General features: G+C 42.3%; 1 protein-coding gene across 4 annotated transcripts in view; it reads left to right on the top strand.

Annotated features, from left to right (window-relative positions):
* Positions 1-201: 201 nt before the first annotated feature.
* KCNQ5 (potassium voltage-gated channel subfamily Q member 5) overlaps positions 202-19545 on the top strand; it is a 689873-nt gene continuing 670529 nt past the window's right edge. For 2 of the 4 annotated variants that reach the window (XM_089681376.1, XM_089681374.1), the window contains exon 1: positions 202-1467. In XM_089681376.1, coding sequence (XP_089537502.1) covers positions 1079-1467 — 389 coding nt within the window. In that variant the 5' untranslated portion in view covers positions 202-1078. The remainder of the gene's footprint in view (positions 1468-19545) is intronic. The other 2 variants (XM_089681378.1, XM_089681377.1) reach the window with 1 other exon arrangement.

A 19545-nucleotide genomic window follows, 5' to 3' on the forward strand; every position in this document is an offset into this window, starting at 1 on the left:
GCAGTATCACAAAAAAAAATGGCCTGGTTGGGAAGAGGGGGTAAATCCTCTGGAGGGCAAGTGATTACATAAATGATCCCCTATTTGAAGAAAGAACAGAATCTCATGAATGGTTTCTTCCAAACACGTCATGGAACATTTCCTCCAAATCCTGTAAAGGGTTGACAGACTAGGCAGCTGCTTCTGCTATAGAAAGGACTTGTATGATGTGGAAATGAGGGAGTAGCAGCAGCAGAAGCCACTTGTAAGTTTGCCTTGTGGTTGCACCTGTGACTTGTGCTGTAGCTGTAGACTTGGAGGAAATAGAAAGCAGTGGTGAGGAAGGAGGAATGCAGCCAGCTGCCTCTCCCCCACACTTCAGCCCATAGTCGCAGTGTTAACAGCTTCTGTTCATCCCCCCTCCTCCACTCCCACATCAGCAGCAGCAGCAGCAGCAAGGCTGTACAGAGCCCAGATCAGGCACATGAAGTGCTCAGCAGCCTCTCCATTGACTAGTGCAAGTGCTGGGATTGGCAGCGCTCAGTAAAAGTTAGGAGGGAGGGCTAGGAGCTGCCTACAAGTTGGACTGGCTGCCTCTGCCCACTTTGACAGCCACTTGATCCTATGTGTGTGATCTGTTGTATTTTTTTTTAGTTTTGTTTTTTTTGTCCTCCTCCAGCATTGGATGTAGGGAGCTGTGGGATCTCTTGTGTTTGCATTTAGTGCTGTGGCCCCTCCTGTGCACACAGCAAGGGAATTCCAGCCTGTGTTCAGCTCCACAGGCTGATGGGATCGTCTTCAGGTTCCAGTGACAGCTGATGACAGCGCAGCCCCATTGATGATCAGCCATCGATCGCTGGTGGATCGCTGACTTTCTGAAGGCTGGGTAGTGTGAGGGAAGGAGGCAGACACAGGGGAGGAGGGAGGATGCATCGGATGGCAAGGCGGACTGCTTCTTGAAGACTATGCCGAAGTTTAAATGACAGCTGCTGTGTTGTGAAGGATCTGTGACATGTGCGGTGTGGCCGCTTCCCCCGATCTGATCTGACAGTAGCCTCCCCAGCCTGTGATCTCAGCTGCCCGCTGTGCCAGGGATGCCATGCCCCGTAACCATAGCGGTGGCGATGAGGGCGGCTCTGGGCTCTGGGTGAAGAGCGGCTCTGGAGGGAGAGGAAGGGGCAGAGAGCGCTACTACGGCATGAAGGATGTGGAGTGCGGCCGGGGCAGCCGGGTCCTCCTCAACTCCAACCGAGGGGATGGCTTGCTGCTGCTGGGGACAGGTGAATCGGTCCGGAGTGCAGCTGCAGGGAACCTGCAGGAGAGCCGGCGGGGGAAGCAAGGAGCTCGGATGAGTCTACTGGGGAAGCCGCTGTCTTACAACAGCAGTCAGAGCTGCCGGAGGAACGTCAAGTACAGGAGGCTCCAAAACTATCTGTACAACGTGCTGGAGAGACCCAGGGGCTGGGCTTTTGTCTACCACGTCTTCGTGTGAGTACCTCCATGTCAATGCTTGCTGACTGTCAGGAGAACCTACCTCTGACAGCTCTTATGGATCCATCTCTGATGGCCTGGGCACACAGGGGGCCATCATTTCTGCATTTGGAGATCAAAAGTGATGGCTTTGGGAAGTTTGCTGAATTCGGTCAGCTCAACAGTGTTGCATATTGTCCCAATGAAACAGTTGAGTACTGTCTGATACTTTGTGTTCAAGCCCTTCCCCTAGGAAAGAAAAATGCTCCATTGACTCTTCTTCTAAGGTCCAAGTAGTACTTGTGATTGATACTGCTAGAAGAAGGGGGTGGACACCTCCAAAGATTGCTCTGAAAATTTCATCCAAGGAAAGGAAAAATGGGCTGCCCCACATGCAAGGTTTTAATGCTCATTTAGGTTTTTGAGGGCCACAAAGAGAATTTTTATGTACCCAATCCCTGGCATGCTCCTCTACTCCACTATGCTCTGCTGGTGGACTGTTTGGCACCCTCATGGCCAGTGCAGGGCTATAGGCTCTACATTGGACTTGATGTCAGACCTTCAACCACCAGAGCATAGGGGAGAAGATTGGAGGTTGCAGAGTCTAGACTTAGAGCTTGAAGGGAGCCTTCCAGAGTGGAAGGATCGAGTAAGTAAAGCTGCTTTTTGGGGTCACCTAGACCTACATGAGTGTTTATCTAAAGCGCTGTGCAAACTGTTAGCGCTATATAAAGTCTGTGTAATAATAACCTTTGCAGTGCAAGGGCTGGCCATTTTTCCTTTCCCTCAGGTTCAGCTTTACATTTTCAGGATAGGCTTTTGAGGTGTCTACCCTCTTCTTCAAAGCTGCAAGCAGTACCAGTGGTCAGTATTGCTTAGGCCTTAGAAGAGGGTAGACATCCTAACAGCTTGTCCTGAAAATGTAACTGTTCTGGCAAAAAAAAAAAAGTATCAAGGTACAGTACTCAGTTGTGTTGCAAATGTATTAATGTATTGTATCTATACATAGATACAATCAGTGTCTCTAATCCCCCAAAACAAATATAGCAAATCTTAGAGGTGGTTGCATTTTTTAGGCTTTCTTCCTTTATTTTAAACTGGCAATTTGGACAGTAAGCCTGTTATTTTTCAGCTTCAATTTCAACTTGACAGAGCAAGCTGTCCAGCAAAAGTGGCAGTTAGAGGTTTGAGACAGACCATTCAACACTGACAGGGATGCTTATAATGGCCAGTTTTTATTTATTACTATAACTGTTAAAACATGTTAACTGGAAATCAGCTTTCATTTGTTGGTCAAGTCCATCTAAATTTGCTAGAACACCTAACACTTCCCTCTCCCCAGATAGAAGTGCTGCTATCCAAAGGTTTCCCCGTTGCTCTTCCAGTGGAGTAGAGCTAGCCTAAGACAGAAAGTGTGTTATGGGCCGAATAACCAGGAGAAAATGAATGGAAAAACAGCCTAAAAAAGAAAACTAATGCAGCCACCACATTCAAGGATAGGAAAATTGATTTTGGTTTTATATATGCTATACGTAATTTCTAATGAGTTACACCAAATGTGAATTGGAAGGGGTTTTGTGTAAAATAGTCCTAGAGCTGGTGTCTTATGAGTAATATTAGTTCATCACTGAGATGGGCACATCTTGTTGCACTTGTTCTTGATAGATCCTGATGCGAGGGCTTAATAGGTTAATGAATGGACAGTCAAACCATGGGTTTTGCCTTCTTGCTCTCACTTTGAAACAGAAGCAGTGTCACTTGGTTTGAAGAAGTGAAAGAAGACTCAGAAATAGTAATAGGGAGTGTTAGAAGCTTGTTATCCAATACATAATTAGATTTCTGCTTGTGGGTGAAGGAAGGCGGAAACCACAAACTGTTGCTGGTGGGCTTTTTCTGTGACTCACAGTGCACTTTCTGAAAATGGTTGGGAACATGCAGCTTTATTGTATGTGAACTCTGCTCTTAGTCATGTGCTTCAGCTTTGAGTTCATACAAGTGTTCCTATTATTTGTGTAAATTGGATTCCAGTAATGCACTCAGGGTTTCATGGTGATATGGTCTTCAGGTTCATATTGAAGGCTTTGGAAATGTCCATTATTTGCTGTGATTTTCAGCATCGTCATGGCTGTATCTGCTTTGCATAATGCCACTTTTCTAGGCAGTAGACACATTGAAGTTGATTTACTAAAGACAAGCAAGCTATTCACTTTGCAAGGGAATTTCCCCCAGGGCTTAGAGAATGTGGTGAAATTTCACCTTCCAAAGAATATCCAATCATGTGTATAGAAAATAAAGAATAACAACAGCATTTTGCTTGCCCATGATTGGATGATGGAAGACAGAAGATCTGCAAAAAGCAACTTCTATTGCAAAGTGAAAAGTCTATTAGCCTTTGGTCAATGAACTGCACTGAGCTAATAGTATTGAAATCAGCTGAGTATTGATAGTGAAATTATGGCTGTGTTTCCTGTTTATTTTAGTTGACTGACAAATGTTTCAAGTAGTTTTTGTTTCATGTTTCTTTTCTGTTTATAAATAATGTACTGGTATTAGATAAGATAGCTAATATTTGCTGCAAGTAATAGGTTTCTGTGGCTCCTTCCTTGTTTTGTCATTTGAAATGATGCAGCGGCACCAAACACCTGCTGCTAAAATGAAGAACTCCTATCCTGTATAATCCTTCAGCAGTTGTATCCGGTAGGCAGTACTATGTTTTATTAGGGGGCTTTTTGTTTTCATTTTGGCTCCCACACTCTTCCCTGGCTGGTTATACTGGGTGAAAGTTTACCACTAGTAGTGGAAGCAAGTGAGAACATATGGAAATGGTATTAACCGGCAAGTTTTGTGTCCATCAGCATCTGGCCCGTGTTTTAAGTAGAAAAGGTGCACAGAAAAAACAGCAAGCCCTTCCAATCCCGTGCAGAAGAATATCGGGTGCAAGAATATATAAGTCATTGGGGTACCAACTGTGAAATTAAAAATATATTCACAACAAAGAATACTTGAATTTGGGAGTCTGTTGTCGTCTATATACAGTTTTGACTTCTGCTCTTAAGTAAAACTTGTTTTTAGGGTTAAAGTGACACGAATTTCTATTTAACTATGTAATCTAAACCAAAAACGTATATTCTGTTGCTCTCAGCCTCCTTTTTTATTCTGCTGTGATCTGACTTTCTGTTAGAGGTTGACTATGTTTGTTCCCCATGGTCTCACGGTATGTAGGAACGTAGCCACCATCTCTTGCTTGCTGCCGAGATAGACTAGGGACTTTGGGATTTGTAGCGTGCATAGAGGAGCACACATGGCCTCAACCAACATGCACTGCTCATTCCAAACAAATGGAGATGAAGGGGAAAAGGAAAGGCTTTGGTGCTCACAAGGAGTCAGAAAAACACATTGATAAACAGCTCCATGAAAAAATAGATCACAAGGTCATTAAGTAGTAGATATGTATGGATTCTTTTTGAAGAGTAAAGGCAGGGCTGGTGCTAGACTATTTTGTACCCAGGGCTAGAACAGCTACTTGTGAGCCAAAAAAAAAAAAAACAGTAGAAAATATGAAATCAACAAAACACGAAACTGCTAAATTTAATTTGGAAAAGTAAGTGCCATAAGATGACACCAGTGCCAATATTAATGACAAAATCAGTGTCACAGACTGACTATATCTGTGGCTGGCACTGGCAGGGTGACAGTTACAGTGAGTGGAGGATAATGGATCAACACTCTGACAGATCTCAGGCTGCTAATTCCCCAGGCAATGGGAGGAGATAAAATGCTGTGACAGCAGACAGCTGAACTGAGCGATCCCACACAGTGACAGATCCGACACAATACACCACCACTAACACTGACACGGATCAGCAGGCACTAGCAGAGCAGGCTGTGGGATTGTGATAATGTCATCACTCACTGACACATTGCACATGTGAGTCAGACAATACCTTCCTCTGCAGGCGCAGCTCTTCCTCCGCTGACGGGAAGAGAAGGGTTGGAACTCCACAGTGATCAGCAGCTGCAGTAAAGGACTGAGTCTGAGAGGAACACTGGAAGGAGCGGGAGCTCAGCTGTTACACTGGCCCCAGACACCCGCCATCCTCCTCTGTCCTTTCTTCCTCCCCTCTGCCTCCCCTCCTCTCAGCTGAAGATGATGTGGCAGCATCCCACACAGAGAGAGTGCCGGCCTGGGATGTGCCCAGGTGTCTCTAGGTGGCAGTGCACTCTAGGCGGCTGCCTAGTTTGCCTAGTGGAAGCACAGGCCCCAGGTAAAAGGTATCATTTAGCCCCAGTTCAGACCAATGTGACTTGTCATATGACTTGGCACTTCAAAGGTGCATGACAAGTCACATTTCATGTCTTTCAATGGCCTTGTTCAAGTCTCAGCAACTACAAAAAAGGTTGCTGAACTATTTTTCTGCACCTTCATTGTGACTTGCATGAACATTTATTATTGAAGTTTCACCGAGTGGCAGCAAGTCGTAATGAAGTCGCACAGCATAGTCAGACCTCAAAGTTGCATGACTTTGGGGTCATATAGGTGTGAACCGGGGCTTAGTGTCACTTTAAGTAAAAAATGTTTTAGGGTTAGAGAAAGGTAAGCAAATCTCTCTCCCCATCCCCACCCCCTGTGTTTTTGTGCCACAAATAATTAAATCTGAATGAGATCTACTATAGAAAACTAGATTGTAGGAATTTGGGGTCTATGTTGTCCCTGTATTCAGAATTCAAATTGTTACACATTTCTCACCCTGGTAAAGGGAAGACATTTCCAAAATTCTGTTGCTATAGTGCCACTGGATAGTCATGGGACATCTCATTATCCTGCTAGATGCCACTGAGATTAACAGGTCTGTATTGTATTTTCCTGTATGGTATGGTGACCATACATGTATACATGACAGCTATACACCTACCATTCTGATTGAACAGTTTGTCATAGAATGTGACAACATGGTCTAATCTATGATCTGATCTATTTTCTTGAAATTTTTCTTATAAGTCTGGATGGAAAATCAAGCTGTTGGAAAGTAGATAGATCAATATAATGACTAAGTGTATGGTGCATGGACCGATCTTTTCGAGCTTCTTGTTTCCGATCATATTTTTCTCTTGCACAGTAGATTGATTGACAATGCAATCATATATAGAATCAACATGCCTCCATTACATTACAGATATGGGAAACCACTTTCACCCAAAATTTTACATTTAGGTCTGTGCTGTCATTCCTACACCAAACACTATTGTTATAACCAGAGAGAAAGGACTATACAGCTACAGCAGCATATGGCCCAAAGGTTACAGGCTGGTTCCCCACAGCTTTGGGCACGCTCCCAGATAATGAAATAGAATTGGGGTTAGGTCCGGTGCTGAAATCTCATTGTAGGTAACAGTTGTTTGGGGACCAAAGCCTGCAAAAGCAGGAGAAAGGTATGATTTGCTGCTGTAGGCCAAAAGGTTTTTCCTTACAGATAGTGCCTTCAAATGCAAAAAAGCAGAGCCACAAATAGCTAATCAGGTTACATATTAATTTCAGATTTAATTTTTTTTCTTTGTTTTGTTGACAGTTTGCCTTCCAAGCTGTGCTGTATAGTACCAACCCTTTCTGCCAGTGCTATATGCATACCGTGCTTATAATTTTCTGCTTGGGAATTTATTGCTTGGCACAGTCCCCAAAAGAAAACAAATCTACTTTCACTGCTGTTTGGAACTAAATATAGACTGAATATAATTGTTTACATTTGTATAAATATAAAAACACTACCTTGAATTTCATTTGTATTCTTATTGGATATCGTTACTCTTCTAGAAACTGACTGTCTATACAGATGACTGTCAAAAGACAACCTTTCTAAATATATAATGTTACACGTTCAGGATTGCACTAAAACATATGCAATATTCATATTGGGTATAAATTGTTATTATGCATGAGCTCACATCCCTTCACAGACATTTAGACTTTGACGGATTCACACACCAGAAAACTCAAGCTAGGCCAATGATGAAATATTGTTTACATACAAACCCCAGAATTGGTATATTTTATGACTCATCGTAACTGATTCATTAAAACTGTAAAAAAGGAAATAGAAACAGAGGTGGAGTTGTTGCCTGGTGATCAATTAGAGTCCTTGATTACAGTATAACTAAGGCCAAAACTTGTTTTTTTTTCATTTTGGATAGAGTAAGGAAGGCTTATAACCTCTGCTAGGTATTTTTTTTATTTTTTTTTTATTCTGTGTCCCATTGGGGAGATTTCCCTTAATTTCCTATCATATATCCACAACATAAAGTGGGAGGAAATCCCTCCAAAGTGAGGGAATCCCTACTTTTCACAAGACCTAGTGCCCCATTGGAAGATTTCTGCTCTATTGCTCTTCTGGAGACAACTTAAAATTTTGGATTTTCTTTTAGTTTCACTTATGCCCCTTTCAGATGGGGCAGATCCGTCAGAGTGATCCGCCTGTTTAGCGGGGGATCTCTCCACTGATCCCCGCTGAGCAGGCGGATGACAGGTCTCTGTCCGTTCTGCTGCTACAGAGCAGACACAGATACTGCCTGCTGATTTCATAGGGACGGTCTTATGGAAACAGACCGCCTCCATTTCTACCCAATTGTCATCTGATCGGATCTGCTGGACTGATAGGAAACGGATCCATCTATTTTTGGCGTACAGGATCGGATCGGATGCCAACGGGTAACAGTGGACTATTATCTGCTGACACTCACCAGTCCATAGAAGTCTATGGACGGACCAATCAGGTCCACCTGAAAAACAGACAGGAGGACCCCATCGGTCCAGTCGTGTGAAAGGGGCCTTATAGTGATCATGCACCCCCGGGCAAACAGCTGGAAAATCTCCCTAACGGGCTCAGACAGCAATAAAAAACCCGACAGGTGTTCTAATCCATCTCCACTCTGTCCAAATCCAAAAAGAAAAAACGTTTTGCCTTCAATTATTCTTTTGACAACAATGCCACATTCTTGCTAATTTTTCTCCAGTGTTACCAAGTCTGGTCCATTAATCTTGACAACTATTTTTAATATAGGCACTTGCTGTTTAATTCATGCATTGCAGAAGAAAACTTTACGTTGTAATAATATAACTTGCTCTGCACGCTCAGCTGTCAGAAAACAGCACGTATTATCTTACTAATGAAATGCCAAACTCCAATTACGGCCAGTTGTAATTTATTTCAGTACTGCTGTGAAAAGAGTCCTTCAAACTTCCTAGTATCATGGTCTCCCCAACCCCGGCGACACACTAATATCTATGTGTCTGAAGTGTACAAGGCATCCGAGTCCGGGGAATAGGAAATAGAGAAGTACTTTTTTTTTCTATGCAGGCTGAAACTTAACATCAAACTTTAGGCCAAAAAGCATAATTTTCAGATCTTGACTATAAGGCTTACATACTGTATGTGTCCTACTTTACAATTCTGTCTGAAAGCATCATCTGTGTGCAGCAATTCTCTTCCATTTGCACCATGTTACACCCTAAATACAGATGTAACGTGTAACATGGTACAAAAGTAGAATAAGTCTTAAAACTTCATGAACATGAACATTTTAGCCTGTACAGAGTACAAACTGGCCATTTTTGAGCACCTGTTGGAGGGGCTATAGGTGCAGCACAGAGCCTGCTGCCAGCAGTTTATCAGAATCATTGACAGAATTTTCTGCATTTGGGATAAAAAATCCCTGCACACTACTACTTGGAACAGCCTCCAGTTGCTGCATATTTCAGCCTGTCATTGATTTTGACAGGCTGATAGCAGCAGGCTATAAGCTGCACATATGTCTTGTGGGTGCCCAAAAATACTTGTTTTTATACGGTACAAGCCAAACCACCTCTGTGCATGAGGCCTTGCACTGATAGCACTGTGCAAAGCTGTAGAACTTAGGCTAGCAGTACTGGTCCTTCCTTTCCCATCCCTTTTGTGAGTGCTGCTTTGTAGAGGATAATAGCATGCAAGAATTTTGGTATTTAGGCCTTTAGGCCTCATGCACACATAAGCTCAAAAACTCCTAATATGCAGGGGTTTGATGTTTTTTTTCTGCCTCTAAATGACCCTTCATGTTAGCCTATGTGTTGATGCACACAAAGGTGTTTACAGGAGTTTAGAGGCAGAAAATCACCACCAAAGTTGCGTTCAGGGGAGGAGCTTTTGAGCGTAAAATACTCAAAAGTGCCTACGCAAGCATAAACTCACATTAAAGCTAGGAACTTTTATTCGCTTTTGCATGATAATACATTCTAATGGCTAGAAAAATTTAAAGTGGTTCTAAAGGCTCAAGGTTTTTTCCTTCATATGTTCTATGCATGAAGGTAAAAAAATCTCCTTTGTATAGCAGCCCTCCGTAACATTTACCTGAGCCTCATCCCGATCCAGTGATTTCCACAAGAGCCTCGGTTCTCTGGGGACTCTCACTCCTGATTGGTCACATCCAGTGAGCCAATCAGGAGAAGGAGGGGGTCGTGGTTCTGTGTGTAAATGGACACACAGAGCCATGGCTTGAGAGCAAACCTGCTTAGGTGCCCCCATAGTAATCTGCTTGCTGTGGGGGCATCCAGCAGGAAAGAGGGGCCAGGAGTGCTGACGGGGGACCTAAGAAGAAGAGGATCTGGGCTGCTCTGTGCAAAACCACTGCACATAGCCGGTAAATATTGCATGTTTGTTATTTAAAAAAATAAACAAGACTTTATTATCACTTTAACATTCTGGCCAATCAAATGTATTAATGCCAGACAGGTGAACACGAGCTAACACAAGTGCAAAAATGTGGCTTTTTAATGCATTTTTCTGCTAATAAACTCCTGTATGAGTTTTAAAATATTTGCCTGGAGTAGTACATCAGACACGATTAAACACGATTGCATAGCAAACTGTTGTTTTTGTATTATTTAAACTCTATTTAATTTACTTTTTTGACATTTGTCACTGTGTATCATTCCTATTTTATACTGTCACCAATACATGCAAGTCTATGACTACACAAAGTATTAGCAGATATTTGTTACAGTGGGGGTTGTTACAGTTGAAATCCTGTGCAGGAATGCCCAATTAGCAGGCCAAGCTGCCCTTTTGTGCTCTTACTATGGCTTTGTCTGTAGCTTTGGATTATCAGAGTAAAAAAAAAAAAAAAATTAAAGCATTCATGATTTTGTTTCAGAGTTGGAAAGATGTATCAGGTAAAACCAATGGCAGAATGTCTTGTTAATATTACTGGTCATAACATCTGGCATATATGGCAGCACTCATCCTCTGCGGCTATTCACCGGCTCCCTACTGCTAGTGAAGATCCCAAGTGTTGCTTGTTAAAGTGGTAGTAAACTCCGTTTTGCAACTTTACCTACAGGTACGTTTATAATAAAATTTACCTGTAGGTAAAATGAATATCTCTGAAACGTGCACCATTTAGGAGATATTCACTATTTCTGCAGCTAGTGTGCACTGCACTCTGAAGGCACAGCATACTGAGTATGCCATCCAGAGCCCTATGCTGCTTCTGTGTGCATGTGCAGGAGTGACGTCATCGTGGCCTGGCCGTTCAAACGGCTCATGGGTTTTGTTTTAAGGTACGATCTTTTATAATGTGCTAGTATGCAATGCATACTAGCACATTATGCCTTTTCGTTGTAGGGGGCTCAGAATGTTTTTTTCAGTATTTACTACCGATTTCATAGATGAGAATACTGGATCGAGGTATTACTGCACCTTAGTTGAGATTCAGTCTGTATCAGTGAAAACTAATAAAAGATTATTTATTTACATTTTTTTTTTCTTCCCTCGAGGTTTGCATGTGACGTGCCCTTATAAAGGGATGTTCACCGCAGATATATTCATCTAAACAGGCTTATTGTATTTAAATGCATGTGTGCAGATTTGCTGTTTACACTTTGTTAACAATGCAAGTTTTGTTTTTGACCTGATGAAACTTTGATTTACAGTCATGTGTTTAGCAATGATGACAGAGAGAGAGCTAGCTAGTCGTGTGTGCATTGTCACATCGGTAGCTCATAAATACAGCTCATGTCCGGGAACTGTGATTATCTGTGATATTTGCCAAACGCTCTAGAGTTGGGTATTGCAGTTATGCAAATGATTTCCTGTATACTAGAAATAGCCAAGGCTACACATTTTAAAATCTTTTAAACATTATAATCTTTAATATGTATTACAATATAGAAAGTAAAGTATTAAACATTAAATGATGAAGGTATTTAATACATCTCTATATAAAACAGGAAACCTGGCACTTGTTGGTCATTTCATATGTACGTAATTGTGAGTATGCTTTGTAGTACTCTTCAAATTGTTGCCATACCAATTTGAAAGCTCTAAAGCTGGCCATACGTGGTTCAAATTTCCACTGAATTGGCCAAAATGTGTTCAGTTGATAGCCCTGTTGGCACCACCAAGCCTAACTAAATAATCTTTTAATCAAATTTTGTTGAAGGAGCCAGGCAGAAAATTCTTATCTTAGCAGCAGCTGCATCCAATCGGTTGCTGTTTAGTATGGGGAATCACATGGTTACTTTCATTCTGCTCCACGTACCAGTCTATAGAAGAGCCCAGGAATGCCCATCTGGTACCTTCTTGGGAAAGGGCTATCGTTCCTCTGCAGGGGAGGAGCTTACCTGCTCTGGGCCAGTATAAGAGAAAAATGTGTTGGAAGAGCCAATATAGAATATGTAATTTGTCTCCTATCGTTGCATGTGCTACAAAACATGTATAGCTGTCCCTAGAATGAAATAAAATATTCCTGGAAACATCCTTGGCCTTTACTACTGACCACCTTTACTGTAAAATCTCTTTGTGTACTTGTCATATTTAGTTTTCGTAATCTATGTATTGCTCTTTTCCTTTTCATCATCTGAAGGTGGACTTCAGAGACAATATTCATTATTGATGTACTTTGTATTGCGCCTGTTGTCTCCTGATGGTGAAATACTCTCCATAAGAGATTGTCAGTGCGTTTACCATACCCGGAAAGTGCCTGGAAAAATAATAACAATTTCAGTTTTTACCAGAAGGTTTGAGAGACTTTTGCTTCAATCTGTCCAAATTTTCACATGGCAAAATCCACTTCAACCTATACCAATACTGTACTAGGTCCATTGGGATGTACTGCAGTCAGTGCAAGTAGATACAACTTTAAGCTTTAAGGATGTAGAGGGTAAACAGATATTTGCTGGTGCACTTATGGGAAACCTGTTCTATAAGAGTATTTAGGCTTCCATTGCTGAACCTCTTTCCTTCTGAAAACGCAAACTGCCTTGAAGTCATGCCAATACAAAGATTTCAGTACCTTACCAGCTACTGGCCCAAAATAAGTATGCAGATCAGAGTTTTCACTTCACTGTCTTTGGTTCCTGAACATTTGTTCTTATTCAGACTTTTCTGGTCCTGTACAGAAATGCAAACGCATTGAATTTAATGGCAATGCGCCACATTGGACCAGAAAATGTACCTGCACTATGCTTTCTTATGCAGAGCACTACAACACACAGTAGTGCATTACATGCATTGTGGTCTGCTATAGTGCATGTGTATTGGAGGTGTTTTCCTTTAATGAGCTAAGACAGGTGAAATAGTTATGCAACCTCCACTGAAATCTGGTGCTCAGGCTGAAAGGCTTCCAACAGCCTCCAATGCTGAATAAGACACAAGGAAAAGCTGGCACTCCAGTAGATCAGCATAAATGGATATTATTATTATTATTATACAGGATTTATATAGCACCAACAGTTTGCTCAGCGCTTTACAATATAATGGGAGACAATACAGCAACAATACAGTTCAATAAAAGATATCCTTTAATACAGAATGGTAAGATACAGCCGAATAGACAGCCAACATGTTTCAGCCATTAGGCCTTAATCATGTCGGTCTATGTTGATTAAGGCCTAACAGCTGAAATGCATTGCATGTCTATTTTGCTGTATCTTACTGTTGTGTATTACAGGATATCCATTTATACTGATCTACTGGAGTGCCAGCTTTTCCCTGTGTCATGTTCCTTTAGTGGGTTGGGATGCCATTCAAAATAAATAGCGATGCAATGCAAGGTGCACCACTGTGGGGTTGATTTACTAAAGGCAAATAGGCTGTGCACTCCAAGTGCATTGGAAGTGCACTGAAAGTGCAGTTGATCTAGATCTGAGGGGAACATGCAAGGAAAATAAAAAAACAGCATTTTTGCTTGCACATGATTAGATGAAAGAAATCAGCAGAGCTTTGCCTCATTTCAGAGCTTCCCCTCGGATATAAAGCAACTGCACTTGCGGTGCACTTGCAGTTTAAAGTATATTTACCTTTAGTAAATCAACCCCTATGTGTTGCTGCAATGCACATTACTGCAGTGTAAAGCCGGCCTGCTTTTACTGATCTCCGGTCTGAAAATATTAGTTTTTTGACTAGAATGCCGCTGACTTCAGTACTTTGTAAGTCACTGACTCAGAACAAAAAGATGTAGATCCGAAGTTGGGACTTCTCTTTGACACTCCTAATCAGCATACTTGCTCTAGGTTTTCATCTGAAAGTTCTGAAGCCAGAGACAGCCAAACAGCTAGCATTTTCAGGAGTTTGGAAACAGTAGCCTTCACATTTTTCTTTGTATATGTCTCCTTAAAATGCTAGAAGGGTTTTACGCTCAAGTTTGGCACAGCATGTCAGTGTGATAACCCTTTATACTGCTGTAACACCCCTATAATTCAATAAATGTGATTCAGTTTGGTATAAAACATTATGTGAACCTTCAAGGCATTTCTGCGAAATGGCCTTTGGTATTTCAGCTAAGTAGTAAAATGTTGGGCAATGATTTGAAAACATTGGCAGGCATGGCAATTTCAGAAGCTTTCAGGCCATAATAAGTAAAAAATACAAGTTTAGATGACAATGTCGATGTGCAATGCTGATGTAGATCATCTGTTTGTGCTTGCTTAGTAAATGTGATTCCCCAAAGCATGATTTCTTTAGTAAATGCAATGTCTCAAATCACAATTCCTGTAGTCAGGGTGTTAGCATGCATGAAAGAAGCATGCTTAATGTCACCTCTTGGCTGCCACAAGCCTTCAGTGTATTACTGGCCTTTTTCACAGCCAAGACTGTACGACTGAGCTGTAAATGTAATGAGAATGAATTTGTTCTATAAAGCAGCGACAAAATGCCTGGTTTAACCTGTAGAAAGTTAAGGAAACTTTGAGAACTGTTGAACTGATGGCAAGAATAAGATTCTCCATCAAGCAGAGTACATAATGAGCCACTGATTGAAAACAAATGTTTGCTTTGCCCTGAGGACTCAAATGTTTCTAGTGATTTGGAGGAGTTGCTACTGTTTTCCCACAATGTTTGCTTGTCATTTATGTAGTCTGTGGTTAGAATTAATGTCCTTTGTGACTCTGAAGCAGTAACTTGTTTTTATTGGACTTATATCTCTCTTTTCACAAATTGCAATTCATTTATTTTTTCTTCTACTTTTAGCAAGCCATAAATTAATATTTCAGTTGTTCATCAAGAACACTAGTTATGGTCGATAATGTTTCAAGCATGACTACTAATAGCTGTCAAGTCTAAACTTTGCCTTGTTGATTTTATATAAAACTGGCCTACACTGACATGGAAACACAGGAAAAATGTGTCTAGTTCGTGTTAGTATCTGGAAAAGTCAGTAGAGATATAGCTTTAGGTAGTGCAGACAAAAAAAGGAATCACAAGCCTCAGCTAATTTCAGGTGCTTATGGATGGTTGCAAAAAACTTAAAAGGCTCAGAGAAGGATTAGATTTATGGCAGAGGTTTTCTGCCTTTAAAAAATGAGATTCTTTGCTTGAGGCGCCCTTTGGGGAACTACATTTTTTTGGCAGGAAGATAGCAAGCATATAGAAGCCACTGAGTACTGTCATATATCTAGTAATAGTTTAATGTGTATGCCACCTTCCATCCATATCTCACTATTGTCCAATGAGGATGTCCATCACATTTACCAGCCTTTTGAAAGGTGTGGTAAGTGGAAGGGGGTATGCAAACATACTTTTCTCCTCTAAAAATCAAGACTTACATAATAGAATACACCAGTTTTCTCAGTTCTGGGGTACTCTGAAGGAAAACTGTGTTTAAGCACTAAGTAGTGCCTTCTTTATATTCCCCAACTTATGAGGATTGGAAGCTTATGATCGAAGGGTAACTCCACATTTGTGGAAAACATTAGCAAATAAAAAATAATAATATAGCACAGCCTTTCTCAACGTTTTTACCCCAGAGGAACCTTTGAAATATTTTCAGATCTCAGCGAACCCCTAGTAAGAGTAGCCCATCAGGGGTCATTGGGAAAATGCCCCTTATGGTGGTGGTGGTAAGTATGAAGAATGCTACCCTTAGAGTCATGCCTTTGGCTCTGAAAAGTGGCATTGGACCTGGAATTATTCAGGCACCATCAGATGGGAGGACAGTTAGCCACAGCTCAAGGAATCCCTAGTCAACTAAAACTAAAACCCTGGAGGAATCCTAGGGTTCCACGGAACCCTAGTTGAGAATGGATGATATAGCATATACAATTTTTGCGTACACTATGTTGTAATGTAATGTTGTTAAAAGTTACCTTTCCTTTTCAATCTGCAGCAACTTAAATTTTCTGTAAAATTCAATGCAATGCGACACATATTGCCCCCAGAATGATCATATCCTGCTTGTGTGATTGGCTTACTAGTTTTCCCAGACGTCTGCTGTAAGATAAAGTGACATTTTAGTCACCTCCTGCAATAGGAATTTCTGCTTTCATGAGATACTTTCCCAAGGGTTAAATACTTATTAAGGGATGCAGACCATACAGCTTTTCTCATTAGAACACTGAGAGTGCATCAGCTGATTATAATGAATCAGACCCTCCCATTCAGAATTAGTATCCAAAAGGACACAGCGAAACAAACAGATATTGCTTAAAAGCAACAAAAGGCAGCACTCTGCAATAACGCTTGTTAAAACTGCTGCAATGTACAAACTGTAGATCACACAAAGGTTTATTTTTTTCTTTTTAACTAAAAATGAAGTTACTCTAAAAACATAAGTACAGATACAAATTAACATCTATGTGAACATCTAGAGGCTACTAAAAGCACTCATTTATTTCTTCTACTACTTTCTGTAAATTATCATCTTTTTGCCTGTGTTCTCACATTCGACCTTTCTGCTTTTCAGTCTTCTGTTTATGTTATCAGACAGACTAGTTTGTTTTAGTTGACTAGGGTAGCAATACTAAGCTACAGTCTTTATTTAGTAATTGAATAATTCTAGAGCAGTCTCTTAGGAAAAAAATAAGTGGTTCTATAATATTTCAATTAAAGTTGTCATGGACCCTCCGTAAATAAGCTCAGGCTGTATTTTCCAAATATGTTTAGAATTTGGCCTGATCTGAAAGTGAAATAATTTTGGATTTGGATTTTTGACAAATACTGCATGTTCGTGCTTTCTGCCTTGTATAATGGGAAATAAATAATTTACTAGTGTTTGGGAAGTTTAAAATGGAAAGGTACTTAAAAAATAAAGATTTTCCATGCTATTTAGAAACATTTAGAAATTTTGTTTTTGCCGCAACAGCACCCTGAAAATGGACATTTTGTCTGAAAGTCCTATTGAAAAATAACAGTCCACTTCCTAATAAATGAGTGAGCATAAGCACTCCTCTGCCTGCAGCCTTACACTGTATATCTGCAGTGTGAGATCTAAGGCACTGCTGCTTCTGACTGCAAGTCTCAGGAGTAACATTTAGTGATTTCACTGCTGTGCTGCTCACTGTTCTTTAGCTTGGAGGCTTTGACATGAGGAAGCAAAGGCCTGTTGCAACCAACATGGCTGCCTGCACAAAGATACACAGTGCAGCAGTGCAGAACAAAGAGTGGTAAGTCAGTTTTGGGAAAAAGATCAGCTATAGGGAGATCATAGGCGATACTGGTGACAACTCTGAGCAAAAACTTTTTTACATGTCCTTGTTGCTGATCTCCTCCCTTCACTGAATATGTCATCCATTATCTTGTTAACTCTTGTTGTTATTCCTCCAGCCATCGGTCTTGGCACATCCTATCTGTAGTTCTATCTACAGGAAGCAGTGATGTATTTCTGTCCCTGCTTGCAGTAGTGTACAGAACAGGACTCAGAGGCCGCTGATCTGAACTGCCCATGGAGGTGGGGTTCTAAAAATTACAGCCTACCTGGGCTGCTCTGAAAGGCTGTACTGACTGGAGGAAGCAGCTGAGTGGAGGAGGATACAGCTGAGACTCAGGAGGAAGGACCACAGACTTAGCGTTCCTCTCACAGCCGGATGAAACTGTTCTGCAGCAGATGGTAAGGCTTGAAAGAGCCAGGAGAAAGCCAGTTGTCAAAACTGAGTGGTAATGTCGGGGTGAGCCGGACAAGAGCGGCTGTCAAACACCAGCCAATGGGATGGGGATTGAGCAGGCCGCTACGTTTCTGGGGCTCCACCCCCTTTCTTAAGCAGCTCAATCATTGGCTGACCTTTAGCAGCTGCTCCGGTCCCACCCACTTGGATGAGGGAGGGAGAGGAGGAGATGCAGGAATTCAGCAGCTGCAGACCATTGGTTGCTCTTTATGCCGCACACCACACCTCTCATCTAGCCATGTGTTTCATTGCCCCTCTCCTGTCACACTGCCCCCCTCATCTGTCACACTGCCCCATCTCTCCCTCTTTTGTCACAATGCCCCCCCCTCCTGTCACACTGCCCCTCTTCCTGCCACACTGCCCCCCTCTCCTGTCACACTGCCCCCTTCCTATCACACTGCCCCCCACTCCTGTCACACTGCCCCCTTCCTATCACACTGCCCCCCTCCTTTCACACTACTCCCCCACTCCTGTCACACTGCTCCTCTTCCTGCCACACTGCCCCCTCTCCTGTCACACTGCCCCCTTCCTATCACACTGCCCCCCCCTCCTTTCACACTACTCCCCCCCCACCTGTCACACTACCTTTCACCTCCTGTCACACTGTCCCCCCCCACCTTTCACACTGCCCCCCCACCTTTCACACTGCCCCCCTCTCCTGTCACACTGTCCCTCTCTCCTGTCACACTACCCCCTCCTGTCACACTGTCCTCCCACCTATCACACTGCCCCCCTCTCCTGTCAACCCCCCAGCAGAGCTCCTAAAAATTGTGTAAAATAATTTAGGGAAAATGTAAAAAATAAACAATTAATTGAAATAAAATTATAAAAACATGATAAACACATAAAATTAAAATTAAAAATTACTAACCCTGCCCACTGCCCTACTGACCACATCTGATGCATTACTGCAATATTGACACCATCCACTGCTCTTCTGACTGATACATTCACTGACTGGCACATTTACTGACACCAGTGGTGGAACTACCAGGGTCACAAAGGTCGCATTTGCATCTGAACCCTTGTGTTCCAGCATTGTGGGGTGACCTCAAGATGGCAGGAAGGGAGCCTTCTGCGAACATGTGAAAGGGATCCACTGTGGGACTGTAATAAAGGGCCGCACAATGGGAGTAATGGGCCGTGGGTTCAGAGGGAAGGGCCCCGGTCGGGGTCGGGGGATACCTCAAGGTTTCTTGCACCAGGACCCTGATAATTCCAATGCCGCTCAGTTTTGACAGCTGGCTTTCTCCCTGCAAGCAGTTATGCTACCTCCAGTTTTACACACTGTGCGGCTCTTGCAAGCCTTACTGCCTACTGCATATGGAACTGTGTAATCTGTGCTGGTCTGATGTCCTTGGTGTTTTCATGGCTGGCTGCATGCTAATCTGTCTTTGCCTCTTATGTAGTAGTGCCTGTCTCTGTGAACCCACAGGAGGAAGACTTCTCACTTCCTGTTTTTGTGACCCCAATGGAGGGAGACTTCCCCTTACTTCCTGTCCCTGTGACCCCACTGGAGGGATACTTCCCCTCACTTCCTGTTTCTGTGACACCACTGAAGGGAGGCTTCCTGTTTCTGTCACACCAATGTAAGGAGTCTTCCCAACAATTCCTATTTCTGTGACCCCACTGGAGGTATACTTCCCCTCACTTCCTGTCCCTGTGACCCCACTGGAGGGAAACTTCCCCTCACTTCC

Source organism: Staurois parvus, unplaced genomic scaffold, assembly GCF_062004578.1.
Source record: "Staurois parvus isolate SC_StPar_1 unplaced genomic scaffold, SC_StPar_1.0 ptg000264l, whole genome shotgun sequence".
Taxonomy (NCBI): Eukaryota; Metazoa; Chordata; class Amphibia; order Anura; family Ranidae; genus Staurois; species Staurois parvus.